The following is a 17869-nucleotide window of genomic DNA, read 5'->3' as shown; positions in this document are numbered from 1 at the left end:
AGAAGGCCTGTGAGCAAGGCACACATTTAAACAATAGATCCCAGATAAGATTACTGAAGCTTGATACAGGGCGTTATCTGCAGAGACAAATGAAAACCATCATAATTTAATCCTCTATTGTCAAAGTGTTTGCTGATACTGGTCCAAAACCAAGTAAAAAAACACGATTCCAAGTATAGCAGCATCAGGCTTTATTATTTTTACTGCTCCAAACTAACACACAAGACTGAATAGCATACATATAAACAGCCTCTGATCTGCAGGTACTGGAGCCGCCAGACAACAACTTGAGGGAATGAGCACTGTTTGGTCAGCCTGCTAAAACTACTCCAGCTATCGGCCTTCCTCTTTTTAATGAAGCCTGCTTTTACTACCACCAGACTTCTCCAATAAACCGCCTAATAAATAGCACAACAATGCAGTCTCTGCAGTGAGAGCAGTAGTGCTCATGTTGTTTGAGATCAATGCTGTTTTAAGGCAGCGGCAGCAGCAAATGATGGCCCATTTGCCCTGGCTGGCACACTCCCTCAGGAGCCTGGTTGACTGCTTATGCATCTTCACGGGCTCATTCTCCACTTCTTCTATATTTAGTCTACTTAAACTTAACAATACATACCAACCTCTTGGATAGGGAGATGCCAACTGAACACATCAGTTATTCCTAAAAGTGTCTCACCTTTCCAGATTGACAGGTTGAGAGTCCCTCCTGTTTCTTTGTACTCTTTTCTGTTTAATAGTACAGTTTCTTAAGTTAAGAGAAGAGGATGTTTTTCACTTCGCCTAAACTGTGCTGGCACCAGTAAGTCACCAGTACAGTAGAGCAGAGGTCTGTGTGTACATGTGTCTATTTGGGCTCTGACATCATACAGCTGCATACAAAAAGAATGTGACCTGAGAACTATTACTTGTTAACAATGGTTTTAGTAGCAAAGTGGTACACAAAGCAGCATCCACAAACAACTGTTGTAATCTTAGTGGGAGAAGTAGTACTAATAGTAGTTAGTAGGAGCAGCAGATGGCTTTGTAGTTGAGGCAATAGTAAGAGAAACTGTAGTAGCAGCAGCACTAGCTAGCACTGGTAACAGAAGTACTACTAGTCAAGGCATTTTGTGTTAGTTGTTGGCTATTCAGTAGTAGCTGTAGTAGTAGTAATATATTTTGGCTGTTGTTAACAATTTTCCAAGAGCAATGCACATAATTAAGAATAAATAACATCACAGCATTAAATCAAAAGGAAAACCAAAAATATAGACCAAAAAGGTGGAGGCAGAAGCTTACGCTTATAATACCTACCCTTTTTACTTAGCATATTCTCATGAGTAACTCATTTACTATTAAATTAAAGATAAAAGTTAAAATAATATCCAAATCTCTTTCCTGTCCTTCACAGCCCCCACCCTCTGAACAACATGTTTAAGTCTAGTCTCAACAGAGTGGAGACAGAAAGATGGCCCTGTGCCGTCTTTGTGCAGTGCTGCTACACTTGACCTCCTTACCACATACTAGTATATGCAGTGTTTTCACTAGGTTGCCTGCTTTGACCTGGTCAGTATTCAACCGACTTAAGCAATTTAGATATCAGACTGTCCTGCTCTGATATCAGACATGTCAACTAACCACAGACACTTGCCTCATTCACAGACTCATGGCGATACACCACTCATTTCATAGCACGTGGTGCTCTGCTGCAGAATAACTATAAGGCAAACACTGGAATGGATATTTGGCGTTGTTTTTGACATTTAAAGAAATTTTTGTTTGGCCTAACAGGTGTCCTGTTGGCCTGTACAATTATAGGAGAAACACTGCATATATATGTATAGACAAAGTGCCTGGATGTCAATTTCATAATTTTCATCAATATTATCATCATAATAGTCAGACAAAATCCCGAACAATACTTAGACACACCATATAAATATCACACTGATGAACTTTATCTCCAAGTTTCTAGTTGCTGGTAATGCTAACAATGTAGCAATTGATCATTTGCTAGGTCCCACCCCTTGAATGCATTAAATCATTGTGAAGCATTGGCCAGCTCCGACAAGGGTCCATCAACTACACAGCTGTGCTCCACACAATCTCTTGCTCTCCCTGAGCTCCCCACTCATCCACTGGTGAAGGTCCAGGCGCTAGCGGCAAGGGAGAAGCCAAACATCATTTACCTGCGCACACTTTGATGACATATAGCTGGTTGAATATCAGCAAAGGTTCCCTTTATTTTCCTTGTCTTTTCTCTCGATCACTCGGTGATGTGGTGGTTCACTGTAATACTGTTTTCTGTAGGCTTTAGCTCTTAACTATCTTGATCTTTTTCACCTGTTTTGCTGCTGAGTGACCCTGACATCCTGGATATATCCTTCAAGCAGTTATCGTTGGCTGTTCTATCAGCTTCTGAAATAACTTTCTTGTTTTTCCAAAATTTTGATAATATTTCTTCAGGGAGAGCAGTTAGTGACAGTGTGGGCTTCATGCTAGCTCCAACAGCTTGAAGGACCATCACAAAGGGTGTATTCACATGGGTGAATTGCAGCTTATTTGATTTATGATACAAACAGACCCTTAGAGATAATAGTCACATAAATATCCAAAATTAATTTAAATTGTGGAGTGCTTATTCAGAGCAACACAGCTGTCGGTTGTTATTGAGTTGATGCCACTGCAGGAGGGAAGACAGGTGGTGTTCTCACATGTGAAGACACAACTGAAGATAGGACTTCCAGTTTACTATAGGTCACCATCCTTGTAAAGACTGGTTATATCATCTGTGACATTGTGTCTTACTGAATGAGACCCTTTTCATATGAGTTTAATGCCCATTGGTACAAACACAGACAAATAGGAGAGGAGAAGTCTTGATTTTTATTGTGGACCCTCTTTAATATTTTCTTCCTGACAAGAGAAATGATAAACAGCACAGAGTTCTGCTCCTCCACCTGACACCCCCTCCATCCATCCAACATGTCTTCCTCCAACATATTCCACCTCCTGGCTTCTTTTCCATCATGCCCACACTCTGCCACTCCAACAACCCACAAAGAGGGCCGGCGTATGTGCATATGTCAGACAGTCAGACATATTTGCATCTCTGTGATTTGTCTGCGCTTCAAGTGTGTTTAATGATGGTGACAGGGTGTGTGTGTGTGTCTATGTGTGTATGTACATGCGTGCAATCCAGGCCAGTCCTGCGACAGTTCCATGTCACAAGACTGAAAACATCAACATGCTGAGTCTGCAGCAAGGCGCCAGTCACCAGGGAAACAATTCAGCCAGACACACACACTCAGTCAGCCAAAACACATTGTCTGAAACGCACCAGCAAAACAAGTCATCTAAAACGCTGCAGTCGTAAACACAAAATTAAAGGGCGAGTTCACACTCATCGTGCCTGGAGTAGTTTAATTAAACTCTGGAGCATTTACTCCTTTAGTTCAGTTTGTTTAGGCAGATGAGAACATTTGTATTGAACTTGCATGGCATCAAACGAGCGCCACAAGACACCCAAATATGTGAGCTACTGTCTCTGTTGAGAAAACTGCAATTACTATGGGTAGCCACCCTAAAATACAAGTTTTTTGCATTTAAGTAAACAGAGGTTGATACTTTACAGCCAGTAGTCGCTTACATTTAGAAAATCTTTCTCAACAACAACATGGGCTGAGGCAAAATTGCAGTCTCAACAATGCCCCTGTTTAGCTCTTTCTTCATCTTTCCTTAACTCGGATAAACACCTGAGATATATTACAGCAAAGATCTGCAGACAAGCCAATCATGCATAACAACATCCCCCCGCTTTCCTCCTTCCCCGCAGCCAAAACACAACAGCTAAAGCAGTTAAAGTGACAGGTAGCAGGCCACAGCTGTAGGCACAGAGCCATTCATTACACTCCCAAATTCACATCTACACAAATCAGGCCAAAGGCTAGACTGTCTGCATGATCTATTTGCAATTCAAATCCCTGAGGAGCTATCATGTGTGACAGTCAGCTTACCTTTCTGGCAGTGATTGGAATTCCAGCAGCGGTAGTTATAGTTGTTGTTGAACATGGTCTTTCTGCACTGAGGGTTGTTCTCCATGATGCCTGGACAAACATCGCTGCACTCCTTGGACTGCTTGTTCCCGGCAATGTAGTTGTTGAACTCTGCGTCCAGGATGAGGGACCAGTCTATGGAGTCCAGGTAGCAGAGCTCGGGGTTCTTCTCAATGCGGATGGCGCCACGGGTGATGTTCCTCAAGTTGTACAGGCCAATGTCCTTCAAGCTGGTCATCTCAAAGATCACGAGGGCATAGTTGTAGAAGAGGTTCCGTCCTCGTATGACGGTGAGGTTGGGAAAGAGTGTGCTCAGACTGTCCAGGCCGGACACCCGGAATAGCAGCAGGTAGTCTGTGATCATGGTCAGCTTTGGGAAACTGAGGGAGCGGAAGACTTCCTGGTTGATGTTGTTGTTATTTTTGTCACCAATAAGGAGGATCTGTAGGTAGCCCTCCACCACTGTGCAGTTCTCTAGACGCCTGAATTCACTGATGTCATTCCCGATGTCGATGCTGGGGCCACAGACTGCAGGAGACAAACAAAAGTAGAGATTGAGGGGCCACGATGCATTAAACTCAACAGTAGGGCTGCCACTAACGATTATTTTCATTGTCGACTAATCTGTCGATTATTTCTTCGATTAGTCAACTAATCATTTCATCAAAAAATGTGTTAAAATGTTGAAAAATGTCGGTCTGTCACTCCCAAACCCCAAAATTACGTCATCTAATGTCTTGTTTCTTACTCACGCCAAAGGGTTTTAGTTCACTGTCACAGGAGAGTGTGTAAAGCTGCCAATATCTGAACGTAAGAAGCTGCAGTAAGAGTATTTTGGGGTACGTTTATAGTACTTTTCTATGAAAGATAACTCAAACCGATTAGTCGACTACTAAAATAGTCATCGATTATTTTAATAGTCGATTAGTCATTGATTAGTTGACTAATCGTGGCAGTCCTACTCAACAGCAACATAAATATCTAAAACATTATTTGCGCCATTCTTATTTATTTCTTTGCTGTATCCGTTTATGTGATGCCCTCTGCAGGGATCATAACAGCTTCATCATCACAACAGCCTTGCCTATTCTTGTTAAAAGTCAGCACATTCTTACAAATGACCTTGACATATTACACTTTATTTACACTCTATTTGTAATGTTAAATGTTACAATTAACAAAACACTGTTCATTTCTGAAACAGTTACATTTATAAAGAGATGCTTCTTTGTACGTATTTTAAATATTGACAGTGCACTTGAATTGTGCAGTTGTTGACAAAACATGTTTGCCCTGCAGTTCTCATCATCAATGTCATCTTGACATGGCGTGACAGAGTAAATACTTGGGTCAGATTCTATTCAAGCTCAGGTTAACAGTGCAATAAAGTTTACATTACTCTGCCTTCAGGCTATTGTTGCTCTTGTGTCCACCTGATATGACCCCAGCCTTTTGTTTCACTGTCTGCTTTAGTCAGGCTTTTACAACACATGAAAGCAATAGAAACAATCAACTATAAAATACATCATCCATAAAAAACTGTGCGCACTCGGTTGATCAAATACAGTATATGTGACAAAGCAACTTGTTAAATGAAAGGACAAAATGAATCATGAGGGAGTTTCACAAGTGCTCAGTCATCATCATTCTTCATGAAACAAGAGTCTACAGCCAAGGCAACAGCTCCGTGAGGCACAGCGGTGTTTTGTGCTAACATGCCCATGTCAACACGCTACAATGCTCACAATAAAAATGCGTACATGCTAGCGTTTAGCAGGTATAATGTGTACCCTGTTCATTATCTTATTTTAGCATTTTAGCATACTAGCATTTGCTAATTGGCCCTAAAACCAAAGTACAGCTGAGGCTGATGCAGGTTTTTGTAAAGAAAGTACTGGCTCAAGTCAAGTCTTCATTTGTTACAACTTACATCAATCTCTGTACTAAATTTCATGACAATCTATTCAGTAGTTGAGAAGACGTTTCATTCAAAATCACCGGTTCAAATCACAGATGTCAATCAATGTCACCATGCCGAGAGACGCCCGAGAGGAAAAGTAGGATTTAACCTCTGGGGAGCATGAATGTGTAAAGTGACAATCTAGCCAATAGACTAGATATTTCCGTTTCAATATGGATTCATCTGCTGATTATTTTTTACGAGTGATTAATCATTAAATCTATAAAATGTCATTTAAAAAAAGCGGAAAATGTTCATCACAATTTCCCAGAGCCAAATGCGACGTCTTTAAATCAGTCTAAAACTTTAAGACAGTTCATTTACCTTTGTAAAAGACAAAGAAAAGCAGCAAATTCTCACATTTAAGAAGCTGGAACCAGAATTTTTTTTTTGATTGAAAAATGACTGAAATGATTAATTCTAATTATCAAAATAGTTGGCAAATAATTTTCTTTCGATCAACTAATTAATCAATCGATTAATTGTTTCAGCTCTACTGCTAATATGGATAAAAGTAGCTGTTGTAGATGCAGTGTAGCATGCCCTCCTGGAAAAGTCTGAGCATGTAGCACCTTTGTATTCACTACGATCTAATGACTTGAAGAATGATGTACAGCAGAGGTGAACATTTCTGGGCTTCAGATCAAAGAACAGACAACAAAGGACAGCTGCAATTTAATGCATTCTGTAAAATACATTTGTTTAGATTGGTTTTTAACTTCATGAGCCGTACTTTATTTACTGAGACTGTAGTGTTTGACTCTATTTAGATTAAGAAATACTTTGAACCAAATCAACCGCAGAACAGAGTGTATGAAAGGCACAGCTCTAAATCCAAACCCGCATTAGGAAAAGTTTGGTACGGCATGATGGTGATGATCGGTGGAGTGTTTGCCTTTCCAACTTTTACTCCCACCTGTGTGCTATGCTCTAAACAATACTTCGCCTGAAGCCCCAGCAGCACCCACAGAAACATGGAGGCCATTATCGCACATCACTGTGAGGAGGATTTAGACTTCAAAAGCTGGAGGGCAGTGAGTCATGGAAAACTCACACCAACCAGCTAACAGGTTGTCACACTACTGCTTTAATGCTCGTCTATAAAGTTTTACTGTATGACTGCAACGCAGAGAGGTCTGGAAAAGACGATACATAACCAGCAAACATTCAATGGTTGTCTTAATTAACAAAATACAATTTATAATTAAAGATCTGATCTGGTGTTGCAGGTGTAAATTCGTGTCATTTTGTTTAATCAGGGGATTGCCCTAAAAGCAAAACCTGGAGCTTGTGCAATTTGCCAGCAGCTACACATATTCTCACACTAGATGTCGCACCCCAAGGCTGTACACATCACTGTATAATCTAGGGAAATAAGTTATAGTGTAATATGTAATAAACCTGTCACAAGATTTTAATCTTCCAATCATTCTCTAACAAATTATAATAAGGCAAATGAGTATACTTTATGCATCATTGTCCAAGTTTAAAGAGTAGAAAAACAAGTCAGACAGTACTTTACAAACTGTTAAATGTGAATAAGTAAGACCAATAAATGCACACAATAAGACAGTATTACTGATACCAAAATCTGTAGTTCCGCAAACCATATGTCTTGTTTCTCCAGAAACCCACACTGCTTCTGAGGTGGAACAATGTTTAATTTCCAAAAGAACACCCTGAACTTTTTCTACTGGCAATGGAAATTTTTCACAAACCTCCCAATGCGGTTTGACGGCATAGCACAAAATGACACATCACAATATTGGAAAAGCCTATCACTATTTTATATTCTCAATACAGTGCTGTAATTTTAGCTTTAATAATCAGTAATAGTTTACTGTGGATTACAAAATGAAAACACAATTAAATGCTTTGCTATAGTCAAAGATTATGTTTCATTCTCAAATAAACAAGACTGTTAACCACTACTGAAGTTCATGACCAACATGATATTTAACAAATTGAAATCTTTTAGTTGTGCAGCTCACATGCTCTGAACGTGTTCACTAAACAGCAGCTCTGGGGTCAGTCACACACAGAAGGAAAGGCTATTCCCCGGGGATCAATAAAGTATTCTGAATCTGAATACTATGACTGTGTGACATTGCCCTACTGCACACTGAGGGTAAGTAATAAAACAACTAAACTCACGAGTGTGTGCGACTAGTAACCCTCCTATAGTGATCACTCACTTATTCGTGAGGGAGGTAATATGTTCCTGCTAACTTTCAGAAACTTGAAATGTACTTTTCCATTTGAGAAACTAAAGAAAAATGTCTGCTGTTTTTCAGAAATATATTGTACTAACTGTGCTTACTGTTTGAAAAAAATCAAACACGTTTCTGTAACTGAACAACACAATGTTACAGCTTAACTCAGCAGTGGCAAAGTTCACAAAAGATGGTAACTTTCCTATACCCAGTTCACATTAACACAGTGACGCAGGTCCGACCAGCATCTCCTGTATGAAACAGGTATTAAAAATTCCTGATGTCACAGCAGTCCTAAAATGCAGCCCAGAGAACGGGAAGCATGACGCCTTTTTTCATCTTTCAGATAGTAATCTTGGCTCAGGGAAAATTTCTCCTATTAAGCATCCTGGTTTTGAAAACTGCACACAGAACGTGAAGCAACAAGTGACGGTGGCTGCACCTGACAGGTCGTTAGTTACCAGGGAAGACACAAAGTGTCTGCTGGTGTCTAAGAACTTTGTCTATGACTGCAACTGACAACCAAATATTAACTATGCAAGTTTCATTTGAGTTTTCTAATTCTAATGAAAGATATCTCCAATTCACTTCTCACTATTCAAAATGTTAATTCTTGATATCAACAATTTATTCTTACTAGTGGAACTGTTCACTGTAGATATCTGTAACTTAAATACAACTAGCCAACTTTTACCATTGATCTCTATCCAAACTCAGTTACAGATATCTATAATTCCATTTTGACGTGTTATAATTACAATGTTGGACATATCGGGAATACAGTTGTTGTTATCTGAAATGGATAATTACATTTCCACTAGTCACAATCCTTTTTCAACATGTGGGAATTTAATTGTAGATACCTGTAAATGTTATTCTTACTGGTGAAAAAGAAATTCCTGATATCTATAATTAAATCAAAGATAATTATAAATCAGAAATGTAATTTCTACATAGGAAAATATATTTGTGACAAGTCAAAATTGAAAACTAAATCACTACTAGTCAGCCCAGTTGATTGAATGTTAAAAATAAGTATAGAAAGTAGCAACAAACACCAATAAAAAAGGGCAGACAGACCCACAGCTCCTCTCTGAAAAATGCAAAAGAAAGTTGGGCCCATTTGTGCAAATTAGGTGAGTAAACTGGCGAAAACAAGTTAAAGATTGTCCTTTAATTCATTCCCCAAAAAGCATGCTTTACAATAGTAAGTCTACAGACAACAAATATACCGAATGTAAAACTGCCCTAAGATTGACCTCTTTCAACCCCACTTGTGACATAAGCTTCAAAGTACACTGGAGCTGTAGCTTGTAATGTACCAGTGCCCAGCTAAAATGTGACAAAGTTGTATCGCCTTTCTTTGCATTTGGCTTTTTAATTGGGGATAATTTGTCTCTCACATAAAATAGCGGGTTAAGAACTGTAGTCTTTTTGACCAAAACTGCTGAGAGTTTAAATCTCCTCTAGAGAGGACGTGAGAGCCTCTGGTGAGCCATTATGAAATGCCTTTGGTGTGATTTAAGGCAGGCAGTGTGCTGGTATGGCTGTTATGTCTTTCTCTATAATCTACTTGTCAGTGCACACTGTCAGCAGCCTTGAGCGAGCTGCATACCTGTTAATACAATCTCAACACCCGGGCCTGTAAAAAGACACACTGCCTAGTGACGTTACATCACAGCAGCCTTAATGCTTCACCCTCTGTGGCCTCACTGCAACGCCAGCATGGCCATCTTTCATGGGAACTGCTCCTTACCACGCTCATGAAGACATGAAAACAAGTTTCTGATCAAAATTTACATCTTGTGCTCAGCTAAGTGAAAATTTGGATAGCAGGTGTAGCAGCTTAATAACTCCCCCTCCCTCTCCTCTCATACTGACACATTTTAAACAGCTGAGTACACAAGCCTATCTCTGCAGCTTTGATGAGCCTCCAGATCACATATTTACTTTTGATAACCTTTCCCCAGCTGGTTGCAGCACCCAGACTATCCGCAGACAATCAGAGGAAATCCACTAGAAGTCCCATAAGACAAGAAATAGGAAGCAATACGCCCTCTAATCTGGTGCTTCATAAACTGCCACTAGACTGCAGCAAGTCTGTTTACTCCTCATTTCCATCCCGTTAGTGACAGATTGCCCGAGGGGGGGAACGTATTCATAAATACTTTTCCACATGAGAGGCAAGGTGAGAAGAAATGCGCTGGGAAGCTTTAGCAAAAGATCATTCTTGACAGATAAAGCTTGTTTGATTCATCTGAGAAGCTTTGTTTGCAGCACCACAGCTGAACCTGGTTAACCCAAACCTACTAACCCTTTAGTTCCAACTGATACAGCAAACCAGCAGGAATGCTCAGAGTTTAGCCACACAAGGAACCTTTAGACAGCTCCACACCGGAGCGAGAATAAACGTAGGATTTCGATGGGAGAACCTCTCTGCTTCTCCCAGGTTTGTCCTGTAACCACTGGGGCTAACAGTAAACCCCATGACACACAGTTCACAAGCTCCTCACTCTTTCCAATCAACAGAACTTAGTCTGTTTTGCTTGCGAATGTACTTTGGCTTGTTCTATTTTAAAACCCAGACCCTGGTTCAATCCCCCAACCCACCCCTCCCCAACATGTCATGATGAATGGGATGAATCAGGAAGCCTAGTTTACAGTTTAGCTGGAAACATGGGAGAAAATCAGATGGCGACACATAAAAAGAAAATTTGAATATATAAAGAAGCTTTAAATTCATTAAATTTGAAGCTTTATATGCTGACAGAATATGTATATATGCTGCCATACAGAAAGTCTATAGAAAGTCCCATTTCTTACACTAGGACATCTGTGCAGTGCCAATTGGTGCTTCTCAAAGTTACGTCAAACTTTAAAAGATGTATGGATTACTTCAATGAACTAACATCCAACTAAACTCCATAACCTCAGAGCTGTGGTAACTAGTTTGTCGGATGGGTGGATGCTGCAGCATGCCGGTATTCATGAAAATATTTCCAAGGTCAAGGTATCCCCAGGTTTGTTTAGTAAAGGAGAATAAATGACTGGGAATATCAAAATGGAAAGGATGCCCAGGCACAAGAGAATGCCCAAAACAGATCAATGTTGTGTTGCATTCACCCAGTTTAGGTCTACTTTGTCTCATCAGAAACCTTGGGAAGTTAATAAAATGACTGAAAATGGCTAAGCTTTTATATTATACAAAATTAACCAAAAGCTCAATTGCTCTCTTTATGTGGCATATATATGTTTTGATGCTAAACCTTGTGCGCCAAATGTACTGGACCAGGCTGTACAACCATCACACCTTCACCTCACTGACAATCATTTCCCGTGACCTGCGCTGTTTAAAAAAATAAATTGAAATGTCTAATCTTTAATAGCATATACAGAGCTGAATTTGTCAAGGCTCTCACTACATGCAGCAACAAATTATTTATGTTGGCACCCAGTTTGCATTGCTTTATCTCACTTGGGTATGACAATAATAAATCAAATTTTGAATGCAGAGAAAGACAAGCTTCGGCTGAACCCAATCACCTACACTTTTAATGCTCAAATCCTGTTTACTGTTTTCTGTTGAGATCACAGATACCTTCCACTTTTGCCTGATTCTAATCCACCTCATTGTGACTCAGAGTTGACAATGTGCTGTGTATATATAGCTTGACTGACTTTCTCTGTTGGCTGAGTCATGGCAATGTATTTACCAACACACTTGGACTGACTCATTTTCTGTGGTGTGCTTTAAAATCAAGTTACAATATTACAACTTGTCTTTTTACAGTCTGTATCACAGTATTGACCAAAACCAAGTCATCTTCAGTTATTTGCACACAAAGACATTACATTTTTAATTATTTTCCCATTGATATAAAAGTAATTTCTAGAGATGCACATTGTATAATGGTTTAACACATGATCTCCATGCATTAAGATAAAAGCAAATCTTTTATTAACCTTTAGCCACATAGCTACAATGACAGCATGTTTCTTCTCTGTTTACAAACACTTATTTTTCTATGTTCGCCATAAATGCGACCCATTGTTCTCTATTTACAGTGTTGTACTATGTATACACAGCGTATATAACGTTAGTAAAGCATTGTGTTTCCACTGCGACGGACGCTAACTTTATTTCCCCTTTTGAAGCAGCCACGGAGGATGTAAAAAAACAATGTTCCCCATGTGTAGTAATGTGGAGTAGTATTACTTACTCTCTGCGGTGGCGGGCCGGAGGCAGGACGACAGACCCAGCATCAGACCCCAAAACAAGGTCAAGCGGCTCCTTTCCGTACGAGACCTCATTCCTGGATGAGTAAATCCTCCCAAATCCTGTAAATAAATATGTTGAGGGGGGAAACGTGGACAAAACCTGCTCAGAATTATTAAAAAGCTTTTTTAATCTCCAGCCAGCACCTTTTAGCAGTTAGCCGGCTAATGGAGCTAATAGCTACTACAAACGGGCTAGCTGGGGTAGCTTTCTCACGTTTCCTAATGGGAGTCCAGTCGTGCTCCAAAAAAATCACCGATTTATCCCTCTGGTGTGAAAATGTGAATTCATAGTTCGGGTCTATTCCTGCCAAAAACAACGCCGCATTGGTGTGTGTGATGAAACCAATGCGGTTAAACTAGCGGCGGGGATTCCTCTGTAATCCGCATCTTCACACTCCATATCTGGAGGAAAAACGTTCAACGTCCCGCTGCTGGAGGACCCTCTGAAGGCAGAATACGGGTCAAACCCCCTCAAAAATGTGATGGAAAGAGGCTGTCTAGGCGATTCAGTAACATATTAAATCAATACGCAGCTCCCCTGCGTGAAAGACACGACGTTTGTTTCGAAATATCCTGGATAAAATCTAGTTTCAGACCGCAGCCTCCTTCTTCTCCTCCTCCTCCTCCTCCTCCTCAGCCGCTCATCATGCACACACACACCGCGTTGTTGTGGTAGGAGTAAATCACCTTCATATCAACGGAAAATGGAGTATTTGACCTTATTGCTCCAGGTTAGGTCAAGTCGGTTGGTTATCTAATGCCCTCCGTCGATAGATAGCTGAACGGGCAGCGCAGTTGGACAGATTAATGTACAGGTACATACACGGTCTCCTTCGGCCAGTCTGCAGTCTGCCGTATTCGCTGTAAACACGGCGCCCTGCGCAGAGATCGTCTCTGTTTCAAAAGATGAATCACTCCGGCTTCTGCCCCGCCTTCTGTTAAAGTGGGCGTCACTCTGACTGCATTTCAGCAAACTACACAAGAGCAGTTACCATAGTGACTAGTCTGGCACTCACAAGGTCAGTTTTATCCCTGTGTTTTAACAGGATAAACTGTAAACAACATCAACAAGAGGACACCACATGTCTCTACTTTGTCAGTATCATCTGCACCGGAGGAACGCTAGGCTATTTCACTGCGCCAACTTTTGTCGTGCGTCAACACCCGACACCGAGGCAGGGCTTACAAAGTAGTACCGTCATTTATCTACCTGCAGTCTATAAACAAACAAACTTTGCAATTTGACGAATACATTATTTTGTGCACTTCTTCATAGACATCCACATCACCATAACATGAAAAAAAAATGTAGACAGAGTGAGACCTCTGACTTTTCCTTCTCCTCTCTGGTCACCGCCGTAGCGACTCCGTTTACGACGCGGTGTGAAGGAAAGCCGGGATGCTGATCCAGGATCAGGGTTGTTTTGCTGCTCACAAACACACAGCAGAGGGCTGCTGATACAAAGATCGTGTCTGTCTGCACCACCTGTAATTACACTCTTGAATCCACGCAGTCACAGCTGTGTTTTCATATGTATATTGACTTCATTTATAAGCCTGTCCATCAGACATGTACACACATAGCTTTCATCTTCATATTCATATATTGCTCTTAGGGATTAACCTGCAAGTGCCTGTGTTCCATCTGTCTTATTGGTATCTTGGCATAAAATAACATGTGGGCATGGTTGTTTTTACATTATGATGTGATTATAAGCTATTTAGTTTTGTCCATTGTACTTGAATATCATTCATATTATACTTAAAGTAACTATAAAATCACAAAATCGCTTTGTTCTGAATCCCCATGCTGTGTAATGTTAGGCCTGTATCACAAAAATCATCACGTAGTCATGTGTTTTGGAGCTTGGTACTGGAGCAACTCATGCAAAAACACTTGGCTCTGGGTTTCCCTTTGAAAAGACACCGAAATGCTGCCATCTTGAGGGGAGTGGACCCAACTGCAGGCTCACAATCCACAGCCTGTTCAAGTAAAATATAGCCTAATACAGGAGGGGTGAAATTTAAAACCTTTGTTGCGAAAAACTATGAAAATATGAATGTATTCCCCCTGCAGAGATTCTTTAAAATGTGATTTTCTTCAGCCTTTGCATGTGTCGCTATTATGGGAGGTTGCAGTGAGTATAAATCCAGTAACCATGACAGTGTTAACGCTTTGTCAGAGGGGTTTCATGTGTTTACCATGGCCTTGCATGGTCTATTAGCTCCAAAAAAGCTACAAAAGTGTCAGTAAAACAATGTCATGCTGTAGCTTTATGAGCTAAATATATATAGGGAGACAGGACAGTTAAAGTTGCACCCTTTGTATGTGGGGATTTTAAAACAACTCATCTCATCACACTGACTTCCCCTTTGTTTGAGACACAGACAGGTACAGTTGCAGTGATCTTTTGAGGTCTGAGGTCCAGGCTGAGGAAGTGGAGGGCCAGCGGCTTGTGATGCTGTGAGAGAAGCAGACAGTAAACAAAACCGTCCATAGAAGAGCCCCTGACAGTTTTGATTATCCCTGTAATTACAGGCCGCTTTCATCACTTTACAGAGCACAGCACAGAGGCATTATTTGAACGCCACACATTACCTCAGCTCTGGCAGACACCACTCGGCATCCGTCACAATCCAACAATTAGCACAGGGAGAGAGAAAAAAAATGCACATTAAAAATGAAGTGAATATCAGTGGCCACCCAAGAGTCCAAATACAGTGAGTCACCCTCTAACAAGTGCTCACTGTACCAACATGACCTCCCTGTGCCAGAGAATGTTGTGCCTGTCCACTTGCATTTGTTAAGTCCCTATTAAAGTCCCCATGAAGGCAGCCGGTGGGCCCACCTACCTTGACTGTCCCGGTGGAATCCATTCTCGCACTGCACTCATGTGGAAATAAGCCTGTTTACCACCAACGGGTCACACATGCTAATGAGCGTCTGTTTGTTTTCCACTGTGCTCATGCAGGAGGAAGGGAATTTAGAGGGGAAATAATAGATGATATGCAGACAACAGCCCGGGTGGCTTTGCTGCACTAATGATGAAAAACGTTGAACAGAGAATTAATGGATATGAAATCAGAACAGGAAATGTGGTCTGACACTCTGATGTTGCTGGGTCTGATCACGCAGATATACAGGATGTCGGCTGGCCTGGTTTGGAAGCAGTGGTCCAGTTGTGGCTCAAGAATCCCCAGATAGACTGACATTAGACCACAAAACCAGTAAGCTTTGTCTGACTGATGAGCCCCCATCTGACAGGTAAGGGATGATACTGTGCAGATACCTGTCTAACCCATACACTGTAGATCCAGTACAGTTTAAGGCAAAAGCCTGCCAATAAACAGCATACACATCAAGGCCGTAGCCATGGAGTTGACACTAGGAAGGGACCAAATCTGCGGGAGGGTCAGGGGGCCCAGAAAAACATGTAAAAATGTAAAACTAATTTCCTATTATATTATATTATATTATATTATATTAATAATCATAAGCAATACAGCTATACAGCACACTATAGGGATACGTAATATATGAAAGCTTGCTCTGTCCATAAATTAATGACACATGCAGTGCAGCATAAATGACTGAGACTTTATTCAGACTTCACCCGGGTCATATGACAAATATAACGTAACCTAGACATCAACGTTAGTCAAAGACGCCCATGAGCACTGTTAGTTGGCCAGTGGGTAAATGTGTGGCCAATTAACTGCAGGTAACTTAGCTGTGAAATAACAACTTCAGTGCAAAAAATATATATATATTAATGTCAAGCAATGGCTTCTACTGGGGTATGGCAACACCACTTTGACAAACTACATACAGTACTGTAGTACACTCTACTATAATCACTAATATCAGTAGGCAATTTGTGTAGTTCATTTATGATTATTATTATATTTGCTAATTATTATTTACCACAGCAATGTCTGTCTTAACGTAACATTTTTTAGTTATTATTTTGACTATATTCAAATAAACACACACGTGAACAACACAATGTGGTCCACTAAATATTAATATTTCCTGTTATGATCTCAATTAGACATTTAACTTGTTGTATAGGGTGTTACTAATAACATTAATGTGTCTCTGTTCTATTCAAGTGTCCCAGTGAGCAATGACACACTGTCACAATGAGGCAGAAACACTAAATGCAGCCATTATTAATTTGATCATTTACACCTGTGCTTTTCCTACTGTGGCCTGTCATTGAACAAAGGCCTATTGCCTTTAGACGCATGTCAGCATTTATATTCATTCATTCATTTTCCATAACCGCTCAGCCTCATCCAGCTGACGTTGGGTAAGAAGCAGGGTACACCCTAGACAGGTCGCCAGATTATCACAGGGCTGACACATAGAGACAGACAACCATTCATGCACACATTCACACCTACAGGCAATTTAGAGTCACCAATTAACCTGCATGTCTTTGGACTGTGGGAGGAAGCGGGACAAAATGGAAAACATACAAACTCCGCACAGAAGAGCTTCCTCACCTGAAGGTTTCAAACCCCCCCACCCTGAGTTTGAACCAGGAACCCTGTTGCTGTGAGGTAGCAATGCTAACCACTGCATCACTGTGCCCATTTATATGATATTTTTATTTAACAGGGCAGATGGTTAGCATTGTTGCCTCACACCAAGATTCAACAGTTACATGCTGACCCCGGGGCTCACTGTGTGGGATTTGTGTAAAGGTCTCATCCAGCTGTCCAAAGACATACAGGTGAGGCAGATGGAGAATCTAAAGAGTCGATGGAAAGAATAGATAAAATGCATTACTGTTTTCTTGCCCATGTTGTTTCTGTGCTCAGCTCCCTAATGACCCCCATGACCCTGATTAAATATTAAATATCCCCTGTGTGCATGCAGCGGATGGGAAAATAATGCTTCACGATAAATTTACTGTAAATAAATGAGTCTGTCTTTGGCCAGTATGTATCATATTGATATTTGACATATGTTATTGCTGCATTACATAATTTAGCTGTCGATCAGATTCTCCAACTGTTACAGATCACAACAAAGAAAGGTGCAGCTGGTGTGACATCACTGCTTTGAGATTTCAAGGCAGTGTAAAGCAGCTGACAAAGGTACAAAGGGTCCAGTGATTACGTGGTGCCTCAGTTGCTGGTGCATTAGCCACAAAGACTGCAAAATTATGTAATGTGGCGGGGAAAAGTCTCAGAACTCTTTGATGACTCATGGGGTTATAGGGTTACACACAGAAGAAGAGAAACAGTGTAAACTCTCACTGATGCTGACACGTAATGGGATATTGACTAGTTTACAACACTGCGCATAACCTAAAAAAGTCTCAAAAAAAAATATGAGCATCACCAAACTGCTATACTATATGGCTTTAGTAGGC

At 40.7% G+C, this 17869-nt stretch overlaps 1 protein-coding gene across 2 annotated transcripts in view; it reads right to left on the bottom strand.

Annotated features, from left to right (window-relative positions):
• Positions 1–13393, bottom strand: part of LOC126390202 (insulin-like growth factor 1 receptor) — a 54566-nt gene extending 41173 nt beyond the window's left edge. For both annotated transcript variants that reach the window (XM_050044389.1, XM_050044398.1), the window contains exons 1-2: positions 12428–13393; positions 3996–4562 (exon numbers count right to left, since the gene is read on the bottom strand). In XM_050044389.1, coding sequence (XP_049900346.1) covers positions 3996–4562; positions 12428–12518 — 658 coding nt within the window. In that variant the 5' untranslated portion in view covers positions 12519–13393. The remainder of the gene's footprint in view (positions 1–3995; positions 4563–12427) is intronic.
• Between the last annotated feature and the right edge of the window lie 4476 nt (positions 13394–17869).

Source organism: Epinephelus moara, chromosome 1, assembly GCF_006386435.1.
Source record: "Epinephelus moara isolate mb chromosome 1, YSFRI_EMoa_1.0, whole genome shotgun sequence".
NCBI lineage: Eukaryota > Metazoa > Chordata > Actinopteri > Perciformes > Serranidae > Epinephelus > Epinephelus moara.
Note: the sequence above shows the minus strand (reverse complement) of the source record. Positions and strands in the feature narration are given on the sequence as shown.